The sequence below is a fragment of the Pararge aegeria genome, chromosome Z, assembly GCF_905163445.1.
Source record: "Pararge aegeria chromosome Z, ilParAegt1.1, whole genome shotgun sequence".
Lineage (NCBI taxonomy): Eukaryota > Metazoa > Arthropoda > Insecta > Lepidoptera > Nymphalidae > Pararge > Pararge aegeria.
In genome coordinates, this window is record NC_053208.1 from 5,277,145 (window position 1) to 5,293,068 (window position 15,924).

Sequence of the window (15,924 nt, forward strand, 5' to 3'; positions counted from 1 at the left end):
TACTTATTTAAAATAAATTATTATTAACCTAACAAATAACTAAACTATTAACATTATTAACGTTTTCAGTCATTGAACTTGAAAAAAAATGGAAGAGTATTAAGGACGCTTATAAAAGAGACAAAGCGAAGAACAAGAACTGTTTCAGTGGATCTGAAGTTAAGCCTAGAAGACCCTACATATATTCCAATTTGCTAACTTTTTTAGACCCGCTGTTCAAAGAGCTCAAGTCAAAATGATGATGCAGCACAGGGGCATGACCAAGACTATGATTTTCAAAAACCACATTCACCGAAGTCTAAAAAGACTCCAAAACATGAAGAGTCCCTAGATAAATTGTATGAAGCACTGACAGCAAATCTCAAACAGTCTAAGGAAGCAAATAATACAATTTTATCTGAAAATCCTGACATACTGTTCTTAGTTTCTTTTGCTAAAGATTTTTCTGCCATCAAAGAAGAATTTAAGTTAGAGGCCAAAGCTGATATGATAAATTTAATTTGCAAATACAACAAATATAACAATGTGGGACAATCATCGAGAGAATTACATGGAAATAGATACATTTCAATATGATCATCAGTATGGATACTAGTCTGGATATCAGTCTGGATATCAAGCTGAAATTCAGCCTCAATATGCTAGTAATCAATCAGCGTAGAGAAATGAATCTGGCAGTTCACTCCTAAATGGGGATAGCAATGAAATTCATTGCTATCGCCATTTACAGTTTCCAGTGGCGGTACTACCATACAAGCTGAAAAGCCCGGCTTGCGTTACAATAAATCTCCTATAATAATTCATACTTGAAAGCAATGAGGAAATAAAAAAGTATGAACTTTGACTCAATAGTGCAATTACAATGCGCGATTTCCGAACGCAGCGGTACAGAAATTTCCGAACGCAGCAAACTTCCGAGTGGCGGCGATGGAATGACAAAATACCAAGGTCGCGCACGACCGCGCGCAAAGACCTCTCGCTTTGTCTCACTCACTCTCGTTGGCTTGCATGGGGCTTATTTTTTACTGCTTTCACCTATAGAAATGTTAGTGTTTTTAGCAGAGACAATCTAAATTATTTAATAATTGATATGGACATAAAAAGCAACATTACGGGTTGAAGTTCGTCAGGTTGTCAAATTTGAACAACTTCACACTTCTCCGATAGAGTGTTGTCATTCATAGTTTGAAGTTTATTAGTGTTTGCTTGAGTTTGAAAAAGTGCATTTCATTTTTTTTTTTCCATTATTAATTAAAGTAAATTTTATTAACAATGAGTTCAAATTGTGTGGAAATTGTTTCTTGTGGTGGGCTCAGGTGTGTGCAAACGTTAATTGGTGAACAAAAGGTAAATTATTTAACTTTTTTGGAAAAAAAACAGCTAATAACATCACCGAAACCTACGCCAGACTTATGTTTTTCTCAAACTAGTAAAAATCATAAGAGACAATTTAATAGATCGGTTTACAATACTCGTTCGATTGTTGGATGCTCCCATTCTAATAAAATTATATTGTTGGTATTGCATATTTTTTTCTAATGAAAAGAACGTTTAGAACGCGGCTGGTTACAATGATTTAAATAACTTATCAGGTGCTATAAAAAGACACATGAATTCACATAAACATTTGAACGCTGTTATTTCTTTTTTTAATTTTGGCAAACAGCGCATAGAAACTTCTTTATCCCACCAATTATCAATCGAAATTTCAAATCATAATACGCGTGTTGACCATAATCGTAGTGTTTTTCAAAGATAAGTTGATATTTTTTGTCATTTGGCACAGCAAGAACTACCTTTTAGAGGTCATGATGAGTCCAATAGTTCATTAAATAAAGGAAACTTCTTAGAACTCGTATCGTTACTTCCAAAATACGATCTTGTTTTAGAAAAACATATGCAAAATCAACTAAGCGGCAAATCCCGGCCGAGTTATATATCTAATAAAATTCAAAATGATATTATTCATTCCGTAGCTGATGTAATTATGTCTCGCATCGATTTTGAAATTAATTTGACATCATTTGTTTCGGTAATTATCGATGAAACTCCCTATGTTAGCAACAGAGAACAGTTATGCGCAATTCTTAGGTATTACTCAGATAACGACATTCATTATCGTTTCCTGGGTGTCATTAATGTGTCTGAAAGTCGTACGTCAGACACACTTTCCCAAATTATTTTAGCCTTATTAAATAAACATAAGTGCACCGCAAAACTAGTAGCTCAAAGCTACGACGGTGCCAGTGTTATGTCCGGTGCAAGGAATGGGGTCCAATCGAAAATAAAAGAGATTTGTCCTCAAGCTATTTACATTTGGTGTAATGCACATATTTTAAACTTAGTTTTATCAAAATCGTGTGGTCGAATTAGCGAGGTCAGCTCATTTTCCAAAAATCCAGCTACTAGTGCTTCCGCAGAACGGTCTTTTTCCTCATTAGAACGCATCCATACTTATTTAAGAAATACACAAGGACAAGAGCGGCTTTCAGAGTTATCAATGATTGCTATAGAAAAACGTTTATTAATAAAATTAAAACATTCAGCGTCATTTTATTCAGATGTAATTAAGTCATTTTTGCAAAAAGATTTGATTTAATTTAGAATATTTATTTAGAATATAAATAATTTGTGCCTACTTAGGTATTTGTTTTTTTAAATTTATTTGTTAGGGTGTTTAAGCCGCACATTCACCTTTCACGCACTCATTCGCTCAAGCAAACGGCTTTTTTCAAAGCCACAGTAGGTATGCCATTGCTGACATGTTTAAACTTCTGTCTAGTAGTAGTATGCCTTCTGTGTGCTTAGTTGGGCTCGCCAAGAAGATGAACGTAAAAGAAGACTGAAGATCCGACAAGATGTAAATTAAAAATATTGAATAATTTTTTAGGGCTTGCCCATCTTCAAAACCCTAGGAACGCCACTGGTTAGAACGAACAATACAAGAGTTTGGTTATGTAAACCACAATGTATATACATTTTGGATGAAACCAGCTTCTGTAGTGACCACACCAAAACTAAAGTTGTCGGTCTGACGGGGTTTCCCTCTACTAGAACGACGGGCTCGCCTGGGAGGAATAACACCACTGTAATCTTAGCTACGCACAAAGACTACTCTTAGCTTGGCAAAAAGATACCCCCCTTAGTAATTTTTCAAGGGAAACATTTTTGAAGCGAGTGGTTGTTTAAAAATGATAAAGTACATACAGCTTAGGCTGTAAATCAAAAAGGGTGGATGGAGACCTCTATTTTCGAATCATAACTAATAAATGGGATGATTTAAATCCAGTTATCATTCAAAAGGGCTTCAGGAAGGACGGCATATGCCCTTTAAATAAAGATGCAATCCCAAAAGAAAAATTCGATAGTCTGACATGGTCAAGATGGGAAGAACTGCAGCAGCAAAACAAACAGCCTCGTTACGATACTGATTACAATGGTGAAATACTATATTATAGTTTACTGAATTCTTCAGAAGGGGAAAACATAGAAGACTTTTTTCAAAATATTTTGGAAGAAAGCATTGATGAAGATTTGCAGAAGCCATTACCATTATCTACCAAAGGACAAGAAGAAAAGAGACCTAAACTAAAAAGTGAAAGATTGAATGAATGACAGAAAAAAATATTCAGGCAGAATGAAGTAAGTGTTTTAGGGTATTGTTTTAAATATTATTAAGTGATATAAGGTACACCTAGGGTCATACGATCATGGGAAATCTATATTCTATGTTAACAAAATAACTACAAATTTTCAGAAGGAAGGGAGTTTATATGAACATTTGATATGAAACTCCTTTGTAATATTAAGTACGACTCTGTTGATAGAACTTCACAGTAGTTTATTGTAATTCGAATATTGAATATTGACATCAATGTTATTCTGTTATTGTCTTGTATAATTTTTAGTGAATTGAAGCCAAGAAGTATGTTTTGCGGCATTACTTGTTTTATTTCAATTTAATTCACTAAAATGGAAAAGTTTTTGAGACCGGATCGATTTGATGGAGATTCCTCGTTAAGTTCCACGAGCCCCGAGTGGGAGCATTGGAAACGTACTTTCAACAATTTCCTAGCGGCACAGGCTGGATCAGCTGCGCCTAATGCGCAGGCAGTCTCAGATGACACGAAACTCCAGTTGTTGATAAATCATATTTCTCCACGCGTGTTCCGTTCGATCAGTGACTGCACGACATACGCTACGGCAATAACAACTCTAGATGTCCTTTACGTGAAGCCTAAGAATATCATCACAGCACGTCATCTTCTTGCTACAAGGCGCCAACATTCAGGTGAAACCATCGACTCATACCTCCAAGCTCTAAAACAGTTAGCTAGGGAATGCAAATTTGAATCTGTTGACGCCGAAACAAATATGAAAGACAACATAAGGGGTGCTTTTATCGCTGGAATCGTATCGCCAAAAATTCGCGAACGTCTTCTAGAAAACCTCACACTCTCACTTGACGAGGCTTACAATAAGGCTATATCTTTAGAGATGGCAGAAAGCAATTCACATAACTTTGACTTACCTGCTATCAATGCAATTAGGCAAGAACAGCTTACTTCTGGTTCTGATAACAACCAGTTTACTAAAGTACCTACCTTTTCTAAAACGAGTAAATCTACAGCTCCTAAAAGAGATACGTCTGACAACAGGACTCACCTTAAATGCTTCTTTTGTGGAGATCGTTTACATAATCGGCGAAACTGTCCTGCGTTCAAAGGACACTGCCAAAAATGTGGCAAAAAGGGACATTACGCATCCGTTTGTCGAAGCTTACCCCAAACAGCTTCCACCAATTTCGCTGAAGATTGTGCACATAACACCGCAACCGCTTGTACCGCTCACATCACGGCTGCAGCACCAACATCACTAAAAAAAGCGATGGTTTCTGCGTATATAAATGGTTTCAGAGCAGACGCGTTGATTGATACTGGCAGCAGTCTTAGTTTCATAAATGAAGACTTTGCCAACCTAGCCCATTTGAGGAAACAAATCTGCAATCAAATGATTTCAATGGCTTCTCTTTCTTTGACCTCACAAGTTACTGGTGTTACTCATCAAAACGTGAAGTTAGGAGAAAACTTATATGAAAACGTAGATTTACTAATAGTCAAAGATCTGTGCGCTGATATGATTATAGGCCATAACCTTCTCAGCCTGCATTCCATTCTAGAGTTTTTCTTCGGCGGACCAAGAGAAGCTCTAAAAATTTGTTGTGTCGTGGAAGCCTCTGTCTCTGCTGTGCCATTGTTTTCTAACGTTACCCCTGACTGTAAACCTATCGCTATACGATCACGCAGGTACTGCTTAGAAGATCAAAATTTTATAGCCGGTGAAGTAAAGAAACTGCTTGAACAAGGCATCATTGAGGAGAGTCAGTCACCTTGGCACTCACAAGTTCTAATAACTAAGAACGCGAACCATAAAATGAGGATGGTCATAGACTATTTGTTGACAGTCAATAAATATACACTCTTAGATGCCTACCCACTGCCTAACATCGAAGAGATTGTTACTAAAGTTGCAAAGTATACTATCTTTAGCGCTATTGACCTCCAGAGCGCATATCACCAGATTCCGATACTCGAACACGAACGCCCGTATACAGCTTCTGAAGCCAATGGCAACCTCTATCAGTTTTGTCGAATACCTTTCGGAGTAACAAATGGTGTATCGAGTTTCCAGAGAACCATTGACTGGGTTATCAGAAAAGAAGGCCTGAAAGGGACCTTTGCTTATTTGGATGATATAACCATTTGTGGAAATACAAAAGAGGAGCACGATGCGAATCTAAATCGATTTCTCCAGGCAGCCGACAAATATAGCTTGACACTCAACAAAGAAAAGAGCAAATTCAACCAAAAATCACTCAATATACGTGGATACGCTATAGAAAATCACGTCATTAAGTCAGATGGTGATCGATTACAGCCTCTCATCAACATGCCTCCTCCAAACGACACGGCAGCGCTGAGAAGGACATTAGGCATGTTTGCGCACTATTCGAAGTGGATTCCCAGCTTTTCTGAGAAAATACATCCTTTGGCACATACAGCTGAATTCCCACTATGCGCTGAAGCCTTGAAAGCTTTCAATGATCTTAAATCTGTAATTGCTAAGTGAACTATACACGCCATCGATGTTAAAATGTCTTTCACCGTAGAGACCGATGCGTCGGATTATACAATTGCTGCCACCCTCTCCCAAGACTCCAGACCAGTACCATTCTACTGTAGAACTCTTAATAAGAGTGAGCATAACCATTCAGCAGTTGAAAAGTAAGCTTATGCCATTGTAGAATCGCTCAAAAAGTGTCGACATTTTCTGATTGGAAAACCATTTAAGTTAATTACAGATCAAAGATCAGTCGCGTTCATGTTCGACACACGACACTCAAGCAAAATTATAAAGGAGAAGATACAGCGTTGGCGGTTAGAGCTGGCGCTTTATACATATGATATCGTTTATAGACCCGGTAAAGAAAATTTCGTTGCCGACGCTTTATCTAGGGTTTTTGCCAGTATTGACGCTTCGTCACGACTTGCACGGCTCATTAAACTTCACGAAAACTTATGCCATCCTGGGGTCACGAGAATGCACCACTGGTTGAAAACGAAAAATCTCGCCTATACTATTGAAGAAGTGAGGACTATGACGAGTAACTGTCGTATCTGCGCTGAAATAAAACCAAGATTTTACAAAAATGCTGAACTGACTCAAGAACTTATTAAAGCCACAGCGCCATTCGAACGCTTAAGCATCGATTTTAAAGGCCCAGTTCCGACTAATACGAATAAACGATACATATTAAAAATTATTGATGAATTTTCCAGATTTCCGTTTGCTTTCCCTTGCTCTGACATGAGTGCAAAGACAGTTATTAAGCATTTGAACAACGTTTTCATAATATTTGGGATGCCTAGCTATATACATTCCGACCGAGGAACTTCTTTTTTATCCAATGAAGTAAAAGAATACCTCCATTTGCGCGGTATCGCTAGCAGAACTACAGCTTACAACCCGCAAGGAAATGGACAAGTCGAAAAGCTTAATTCTACTTTATGGAAAGCAATTCAGCTAGGCTTACGCTCACATAATCTGCCAATAGAGTGTTGGGAAAAGGTACTCGACAATGCATTACATTCAATCAGATCTTTGTTGTGCACCTCAATAAATTGCACACCGCATGAACGAATGTTTAAACACACACGCAAATCTCCAAATGGCGGTACTATCCCGACATGGCTTACAAGCGCTGGACAAGTCCTCGTCAAACGCTGTGCTCGAGCAAACAAGTACTTGCCTTTAGTAGAAGAAGCTGACGTAATCGAAGTCAACCCAGATTATTCAATCGTGAAACTGAGCGATGGAAGAGAGACAGCTGTGTCTAACCGACATTTAGCTCCAATAGGTGAAGGGGGAGGAAGAATACGAGACGAACCGAGTCCAGCTGATTATGCTTCAGAAAATCTCAATGGTCATAAGGCAGAACCTGAGTTACCTGGACCTTCTCAACACAATCTACCTAGAACCCCCGTGCATGAACCGGAACCACCAGAGCCTACTACGCCAATGCGAGAACCAGATAGTCCAACAGTGTGGGGAACACCTGACGCTCCTTCAAATTCAGGGTCACCTGAGTCTCCGCAAGAAGTAGCTACGCGGAGATCTTGTCGAACAAGACGAGTGCCTCAATACTTGCAGGACTATACCTTTTAGTGGCGGAGAATGATATGAAACTCCTTTGAAAGTTCGACTCTGTTGATAGAACTTTACAGTAGTTTATTATAATTCGAATATTGAATATTGACATCAATGTTATTCTGTTATTGTCTTGAATTAGCAGAGAGTTAGTCTTGTCTAGTCATATTTGGGGCGTGGCCTACTCGGACGATGCCGTGGCGTGAGGCAAGCGGACTTGGAGGGGCGCGCGGGGTACAAGGCTGCGCGCACGCCAGACGGAGCTCAGTTCGGCTTCAGCACCAGAGATAGACGGACGTTATAGTTAATTGCTGTCCATTTGCATAATCATTTCATAAAGTGTTTCTTAAGTTGATAATTATTAATTGTTTTCTTTAGTTTTTGTTTATTAATTGTTTTTTTTTAGTTAAAATAAATCGTAATTGCTAATTTCATAAGTGGGATTCCTATTCCATTCCTTTTCGGTATATCTGAATTTTGAAATATTAGAATTCTCAAATTTAAATTTTTGAGTTGATGTGGGTATTTTTAAAATTTTTATTTTTGAGTGAAAATAAAATGTCGCGTAGACCTAAACGTACAGTGAAGGAAATTAATAGTTCGTCTGTTCCTGGTCTGGAATAGACACTGCAAACTATTTTGAATCGACTAAGTTTGTTGGAAGAAAGTTCACGCAATTTATGTGCAGATAATGCGGGTAGTACGCGAAACAATCTGTCCGCGTCTTCGCCACTGTCTGCGCCGGTCCCGACCGCCGCCGAGTCGTCAGGCGCGTTGCAGGCCGTGCCAACTGGTAACGTCTAGAGTGCTGCGAGCATCAACCTGTCAATACCGTACGATCCAGCACAGAGGTGATCGTGAGTGAGGTTACTGAAAAGCTAGTGAGTGCAATCAACGCTATTCTGGTAAGATCAAACCATGTTTTTTATACCCAACTTTGATCCGTCATTTCATGATTTCGATATGTGGTGTAGTGAGGTAGATCACGTTCGCAGTGTTAGTCGATGGGACGATCGTGAATGTCTAGCTGGGATCGGTAACTGCCTAAAAGGGGACGCGAAATCGTGGATAAATGAATGGGTTAGTAACAACCGCAGTTGGTCAAATTTTAAGCAGGAGTTTAGCCCCTTCGAATAGACAATGCGAATATTTTATTTGATGTAATGAAAACAGATTCGGACAAATACCCCAGATATGCGGAATATGCGAGAAGCTCCTTGCTACGATTACGCATAGTCGAAGGCATGAGTGATTAACTTATTGCTGCAGTAGTTATACGCGGTATCACAGACCCCCAAATCCGGGCAGCCGCCACAAACGCGAAATTATTGCCAGTTGGTTTAGTAGACTTTTTATCCACATACATTAAGCCTACGCAGCCGACTCACTTGGCAAGCCGACTGTCAACTTTTGTAGCGAGACTGTAAATACGTACAAACGCAATGACATAACCACAGCAGTTATTCAAGGCGTGGCTGTTGACGTGCTTATAGATAGTGGGTCTACTATTTCTTTAATATCCGAATCGGTCGTGAAGCATTTGCGATGCACTCAGACCCCCTCGTTTCGTGTTTTACGCGGGATAGGTAGTCAGGAAATAGAAGCATCTTATTGTACTACATTGACTGTTGAGTTTGTTGAAATTACATTCGAGATAGATTTTCATATAGTACCGGATAAATGCCTAAACACACCGGTTATTATTGGTACTGATGTATTGAATAGGGAAGGAGTAACCTATACGTGAAAGCGAGGTGTGCAACGGCTTACACGTGTCAATTCAGTTTACGAAGTTTCTGATTTGTGTTTACAAGTTGATACACCGTTAGTTGATCAAGATAGGGAGCGTTTAATGAGTACCTATCATTAACAAGTTTGCGGAATATCTTGTCGTAGGCACCGCCACTTCTACTGTACAAACAGGCACTATGCACATTCGCTTACATATGCCCGTAGCTCACCTCCGCTGCGAAACCATAACAGCGGAACCGCATTAATTTCGCTGTGTTTTGTCCGTATGTAGGAGAAGCGGAACTGCCACGGAACTGCCTGTTCTAACGCATAGATTTAACTATATTCTATCTCTTTCCCCGCGCGGTTTCGTCGATAATACTCCGACGCCAGCCACACTACCGCGCTCCGGCCGCCATTTTGTTGCGGTGCCGCGTTGTTTTCGCACGTGTTTGTGGAAATCGACAAAAATTAAAAGCGAAACTACATTTATTTCATAAAATGGACGTCGATTTCACAGAAAAATTAATTCAAGAGGTCAGAAATAGACCTATTCTTTATTTATTAAATCATCCGGATTATAAAAATAATATGAACAAACTGCAGGCATGGAGAGAAATCCAGAGGGAATTAAATGAGGAAGGTATGTAGTCTTTTTATAATAATAATAGACTGTATTTGTAATGTATTTGTTTATTTTGCTTATAAGATAATATTATGTATTATATGTATAATTATTTATTTGTACTTATTATAGATAATATTATGATAAGGTTAAGTTCTCTGCGTTTGTGTAAAATATTGAACGAATTTATCTCTGACCTCAAACGCTGCCGACGATGCTCTCTGTCGGTTGCCAGGTCTATTTTGTGGTAGAAAGGCACCTAGCTTTTCTATTTCAAAGCTGGAACTGGTATGTACGGCTGACTCTTTCGTCTGTATAAAGTTGTGCAAACAACAAGCTGCTTTTACAATTTTTATTGTGTTTGTCAAATCTGTTTCGAAATTTCTTAGGAAAATCCTAAACTTCTGTGCCATTATTCCAAAAGCACATTCCACAACTACACGTGCTCGACTGAGCGCCTGATTAAATCTCTTTTTATCTCTATCTTGCATAGCCGCTTCTCTTACAAAAGGTCTCATCAAAAACGTTTCCAGCTTAAAGGCACCATCCCCTATTAAAACATAAGGCAAAGGATCTGTGCCTTGTTGTAATGGTTGGGCATTTGGTACATTAAGTTGACCAGTTCGCAATAGTTGTAAAAAAGGTGTTTTTTCAAATATAGTACTATCAGAATCTTTTCCAAACGATCCAATGTCAACATATATGAATTTGTAATTAGCGTCTACAACAGCCAATAACACAATAGAAAATTTACTTTTGTAACAGTAAAACATTGAGCCGCTATCTGGAGGGCATTTAATGGTAATATGCTTTCCATCCACGCTACCCAGGCAATGAGGAAATCCCCATTTCCCAAAAAAGTCTTCTGCGATATTGAGCCACATTTCTTGTGTAGGTTGTGGAATGGCTAAGGCCTCTTTTCCATTACACGGTTTCTCGCCGTGAAAATCTACGGTTAATTCGCCGCGTGTAGGCACGGTCGTCAGTGTGGTATGGATCACTATATGAGCTTGTCGACATGCACGGTGGCGCCAAGGCACGGCGCCGCGGCCGCGTGCGCCGTGACTGCCCCTCGGCGCGCCGCGTCTACGCACGGCGTGATTTTCACCAGTGTTGTATGGCAGTCTATCGGGGTGTGTCGACGGTGCCGGACGTACGCACGGATTCGTGACCGCTTATATACGCTGTTTCGCGATTTTATTATAAAATGAACATAAATCAAGAATTATTAATTACGTTGATTCAAGAAAGGCCTGTAATATGGGATAAGACCATCGACGATTATAAAAATAAGCGGCTTAAATATGATTCCTGGAAAGAAATATTTATTCATTTCCAGCCCACATTTGAAGATTTAAGTGGTGATGAGAAAAACAAGTTTGGTAAGTTACAGATATTTAATTATTAACTTTTTACTTATGCATAGTTGTTTTGATAGGAGAGGCGACCTTCGTTAGATACAAAATATTGTGCAAATCTGTTGCGAACTTCATTAGCCGCCAAACTTCCGCGAACTGCATTCGTGATAGGTAACTGGATTAGTTCCGATTCTGAATCAAGGGTGGACTCATTTTCACTCGCATTGTGAAACTGAAAGTTTTCCTGCTTATGTATAAAATTTTGCAAAACACAACATGTTTTCACAATATCAACTGCCAAATCGATGGACACATTCATTGGCCGGTGAAAAATTCGCCATTTATTGGATAAAATGCCAAACGCACATTCAACAAATCTTCGCGCTCTTGTGAGTCTGTAGTTAAATGTACGTTTTAATTGATCAAGCTGATGACCACCAAATGGACGAAGCAAGTGATAATGCAAAGCAAAGGCTTCGTCCGCAACGAACACATATGGCAAATCGTAGTCAATTCCAGGCAAACGTGTTGCATCGGGTAGATTTAATCCGTTGTTTGTTAAATTTTTCCAAAATGGGGTCTCTTTAAACACACTGGAATCACACTCCTTTCCGTAGGCGCCAACGTCAACAAATATAAAGTTGTAATCGCTATCTACTACTGCCATCAAAACTATAGAAAAAAAATGTTTGTAATTTAAAAACATCGAGCCACTATCAATTGGCTTAATAAGTCTGATGTGTTTTCCATCGACCGCTCCTAAGCACAGCGGGAAGTTGGAAGATTCTTGAAATTTGCTTGCAATGTGTAGCCAGTCTTCTTTAGATGGCATTTTCATATATTCTTTATACAGTTCTAACCAAATGTAGTGGCATACTTCACGTACGATGCAACTTATGGTTTTTATTCCAATTCTATAGCTGTAGTATAGGTCAGTAAAGGTATCTCCTGTTGCTAGATACCTGAAATATAAAACAAAACGGTTCAGGTTCAAATACTAAAACCCCATTTTAGGTCGGGGTCGATTCAGTTTAGGTCGGGGGTTTTCATAAATTTTGAATTTAATAATTATTATTTATTTATTTTCAGGGCAAATGGTGATGAAGAAGTGGACCAATATGAAAGATAGCTGGATAAAATATGACAAAAAAATTAATGAATGTAAGTCTGGTTCTTCAGCAAAAAAAATAAGAAAATATATGTTCTATGATGAAATGATGTTCCTAAAAAAAAATGTTGAGCATCGCAAGACCGATTCTAACATGACTGAACATGTTCATGATTCTAGCCTCAGTAATGAAAATTTTGATAGTGCAGTCCCGAATCAATCAAGCTCGGGATACACTGAACGGAGTGAGACGCAAAGGGCTAAAAAAAAAAGAAAAAATGAACTAAGTGAAGTTGACATTAGGTTTATGAAGTTTATGGATTCAGCAGAACGAGATGAGAAAAAGAAAAGCCGTAGTATGAACTTTTTTATGGGAATCGCTGATACAGTTGACAAGTTCAGTGATGAAAATATGATAGACTTTCAGTTTCAAGTAATTTCAATAATTAAAAATATTCAACAAAGACAGTGTACTCAGTATATACCTACATCAAGAAACCAATGGGATCAAGGCCATCAAGGATATTTAAGTGGTACAGCATCCTCAAATGCGCAATCGTCAACATATGGATATTCTACAGCTGCTAGATCGAGCTATGGAATAAGTCGTCCACAGACGTCTTCTCATGATTTTGGACACGGTTCTGGTTTAGAGCCAATCCACTACCGACCCGAATCACAATTATCTGTACATAGTGTAAATGCGGAAAGTATCTCGGCAGATTCTCAAGTTTCTATTGAAGACGAATTCGATTTTAGTACCGCACTTGAGTAGCATTTTCAGCGTAGTGTATTTTTTGATTTACTTGTTCTTAAATTAATAATTATTAAAATTCAATTACATGTAATAATTTTGTTTGTGTGCAATAAACAATTTTAAACTAAAATATGTCATTTAATTTTGTACCTACTTACCTCAGAGTTACAGCCAATCTTTCTGCGGGCGATATACTCTCTCGCATAAAAGTATCTTGATGTTTTAGTTCCTGGGATAATTTTTGGAGCAAGTTGTCGAATGTAGTTTTCTGCATTCTAAAATAATTGTAAAACTTGTCTTCATCTTCTCTCAATTGATTCTTGACAAGTGTATGAAACGCGCCATATTCCTCCCTTTTTTCTAAAATCGGATGTATCCAAAACCTTACTTCCCTTTTTTTTTCTATTTTCTTTTTCCTATATATGTAATAAGCAACTATAATCTTTTTTTTCGTAAGAAAATTCATGACGCAGCACGTCCTACACAGCCCGAGTAAAAAGCGCTACTAGCCAGTACTTACCAATGTCTCGCGCGGTGATTTTGCCGTATCATGTACATGCTAGCACGTTTTTTCAACCGTACGGCTTACACACCGTACGTTTGAACAACCGTGTAATGGAAAAGATGCCTAATGGTTGTAAAACATTCCATATTTCCTGACATACTTCGGTCACTATTTTTGAAACTGTTGAATTTCCTATACGATATGAAAACGATAATGTCTTATAGCAATCTCCAGTAGTTAGGAATCTGCAATGAAAATAATATTAATTTTGAAATAATATTAATTTTGTCTTATTTTGTTATTTTTCAGTCGTAACTTTGAAAGCGAAGTGGAAGAATTTAAAAGACTCCTACAAAAAGTACAAATTATCTAAAAAGAGTACAAGTGGCCAAGCTGCAAAAAAGCTTCAAAATTGGACTTGGGCAGATCAAATGAATTTCATTGATCCAGCAATTACATTGAATGAGACTCAAGGTAGTATGGCATCTCTGAATGTTGAAGAAGTTAATTCTACTAACTCTCAATCTACGGGAGACGTAACTACACAAGACGTTGCACAAGATACCCGCCCGCAAGAAACTCAAAACGCCCAACAAATTTATAGAAGGCATAGGAGAAGTAATCCGGATCCGGATCCAACAGATAGAATGATCCAGTACTTACAAAATAGAAGAGATCGCAACAGAAGTGAAGATAAAGTTGATGTAAAATGTGATGGAGTAGATTTATTATTTTTGGGATACGCTGATACTTTCAAAAAACTATCAAAGCGAACACAAATAAAAGCAAAATTTGATATCGCCCGAATTTTGATGGAGGCTGAATTAAGTGATCTGGAGGCTGTAACTTCTAACAGCAACTCTACTGCAACGGGTAGTTTCAACTACTCTGTTCTAAGTGATACCACGCATTCTCCGGCTACTCCAGGAAATTACTCCATGATCAGTGACGCAACAGTTACTGACAATGCTAATTATTATTAACATGCCGAATATTTTTTTTGTATTAATGATTAATAAATAAATAAATAATTTACTTACCTCAAAGTTAAGGCTAATCTTTCTCTGCTAGAAATAGCTTCCCTAAACCTTGTATTTTGTTTAGTAGTATGTGGCTTCAAAAGATTATGTAGATCTTCAAAACTCCCTGGGCTCATTCTAAAATATGTATAAAAACGATCTTCATGTGACTCTAGTTCTTTACATAATAGGTTTTCTCCTAATTTCTTCCTTTTTTCATTAATCTCGTGCACACAAATTCTACGAGATTTACGCCTTTTCAAAGTTAAAGTCCACAATAATATTTCCTCCTCCTCTGACTCTGATAACGACGACATTTCGCTCCGATGGCTGACTGATGACTAGCAGGTTCCGACGCCCGTTCCGCAACTACACAACTACACTTTATCGCAGCGGAATTCCTACAGCGGTTTCGCAACTGAAGTTTCGCAGCGGAGGAGGACCGTATGATGAAAAATTACGCGTTAGGCATTTTATTTGGGATCTTTTAGATAAAAATATCATACGAGAGTCAGAGTCTGAGTTTTCCAGTCTGATCTTACTCGTTAAGAAAAAAGAAGTTAGTGACAGACTTTGCGTAAATTTTAGAGCTTTGAATGCAAACACTGTTAAAGACCACTGCCCACTTCTCCCGATCGATGATCACATAGATTGTTTAGGCCGAGCTAAGTACTTTACAAGCTTGGACATGGCTACGGGCTTCCACCAAATCAAATTAGATAGTGAGTCCGTTCAAAATGCCCTATGGATTAGCGAACGCACCCGTAGTTAACCAGCTAAATATCCAACACGTTGCGTTCTTATATAGACTCTGGTAGGGTTTGCGTATACATCGATGATGTTTTATTGCCTAGTGACACAATTCAGGAAGGCTTAGTAGCACTTTGTAAGGTCCTTGAGACCCTGACGAAGGCAGGAATCTCTATTAATCCAAAAAAATTAAAGTTTCTTGCCACAGAGATCGAGTACCTAGGAAGGACCATCAGTAATGGTCAGGTTAGACCGAGCGGGCATAAGGTTGAGACTTTAATTAACGCGCGAATGCCGTGTAATGTTAAACAGGTTAGGCAGTTCTTAGGCCTTGCAGGCTACGGGCAAGTTAGACTCCTGTATG

At 38.4% G+C, this 15,924-nt stretch overlaps 4 protein-coding genes across 4 annotated transcripts in view; 1 reads left to right on the plus strand and 3 right to left on the minus strand.

Annotated features, from left to right (window-relative positions):
* The window catches only part of LOC120636110 (N(G),N(G)-dimethylarginine dimethylaminohydrolase 1), an 84,164-nt gene that overhangs the window by 3,533 nt on the left and 64,707 nt on the right, over positions 1-15,924 (minus strand). The gene's annotated exons all lie outside the window — the stretch shown is intronic.
* LOC120636030 lies at positions 10,213-15,236 on the minus strand. Its single transcript, XM_039907275.1, has 3 exons — positions 14,832-15,236; positions 13,915-14,036; positions 10,213-10,970 (listed from the first exon to the last, which is right to left on the minus strand). Exons 1-3 carry the CDS (start codon positions 15,125-15,127, stop codon positions 10,213-10,215), a joined length of 1,176 nt encoding a protein of 391 aa, XP_039763209.1. The 5' UTR covers positions 15,128-15,236.
* LOC120636107 lies at positions 10,978-13,448 on the plus strand. Its single transcript, XM_039907404.1, has 2 exons — positions 10,978-11,445; positions 12,511-13,448. The coding sequence occupies exons 1-2, from the start codon at positions 11,271-11,273 to the stop codon at positions 13,302-13,304; spliced, it is 969 nt and encodes a 322-aa protein (XP_039763338.1). The 5' UTR covers positions 10,978-11,270; the 3' UTR covers positions 13,305-13,448.
* On the minus strand, positions 11,447-13,853 carry LOC120636105 (protein ANTAGONIST OF LIKE HETEROCHROMATIN PROTEIN 1-like). Its single transcript, XM_039907401.1, has 2 exons — positions 13,445-13,853; positions 11,447-12,383 (listed from the first exon to the last, which is right to left on the minus strand). Exons 1-2 carry the CDS (start codon positions 13,750-13,752, stop codon positions 11,480-11,482), a joined length of 1,212 nt encoding a protein of 403 aa, XP_039763335.1. The 5' UTR covers positions 13,753-13,853; the 3' UTR covers positions 11,447-11,479.

Bases quoted from the DNA above. Each gene is read 5' to 3' on its own strand.
- LOC120636105 (XM_039907401.1), bottom strand. From the start codon at position 13,752: ATGAATTTTCTTACGAAAAAAAAGATTATAGTTGCTTATTACATATAT. The intron at 12,384-13,444 runs GTAAGTAGGTAC...TTTATATTTCAG, and splicing joins AGATTGGCTGTAACTCTGAG to GTATCTAGCAACAGGAGATA.
- LOC120636030 (XM_039907275.1), bottom strand. From the start codon at position 15,127: ATGTCGTCGTTATCAGAGTCAGAGGAGGAGGAAATATTATTGTGGACT. The intron at 14,037-14,831 runs GTAAGTAAATTA...TTTTCATTGCAG, and splicing joins AGATTAGCCTTAACTTTGAG to ATTCCTAACTACTGGAGATT. The intron at 10,971-13,914 runs GCATCTTTTCCA...AAGAGGCCTTAG, and splicing joins GAATGTTTTACAACCATTAG to CCATTCCACAACCTACACAA.
- LOC120636107 (XM_039907404.1), top strand. From the start codon at position 11,271: ATGAACATAAATCAAGAATTATTAATTACGTTGATTCAAGAAAGGCCT. The intron at 11,446-12,510 runs GTAAGTTACAGA...ATTTATTTTCAG, and splicing joins TGATGAGAAAAACAAGTTTG to GGCAAATGGTGATGAAGAAG.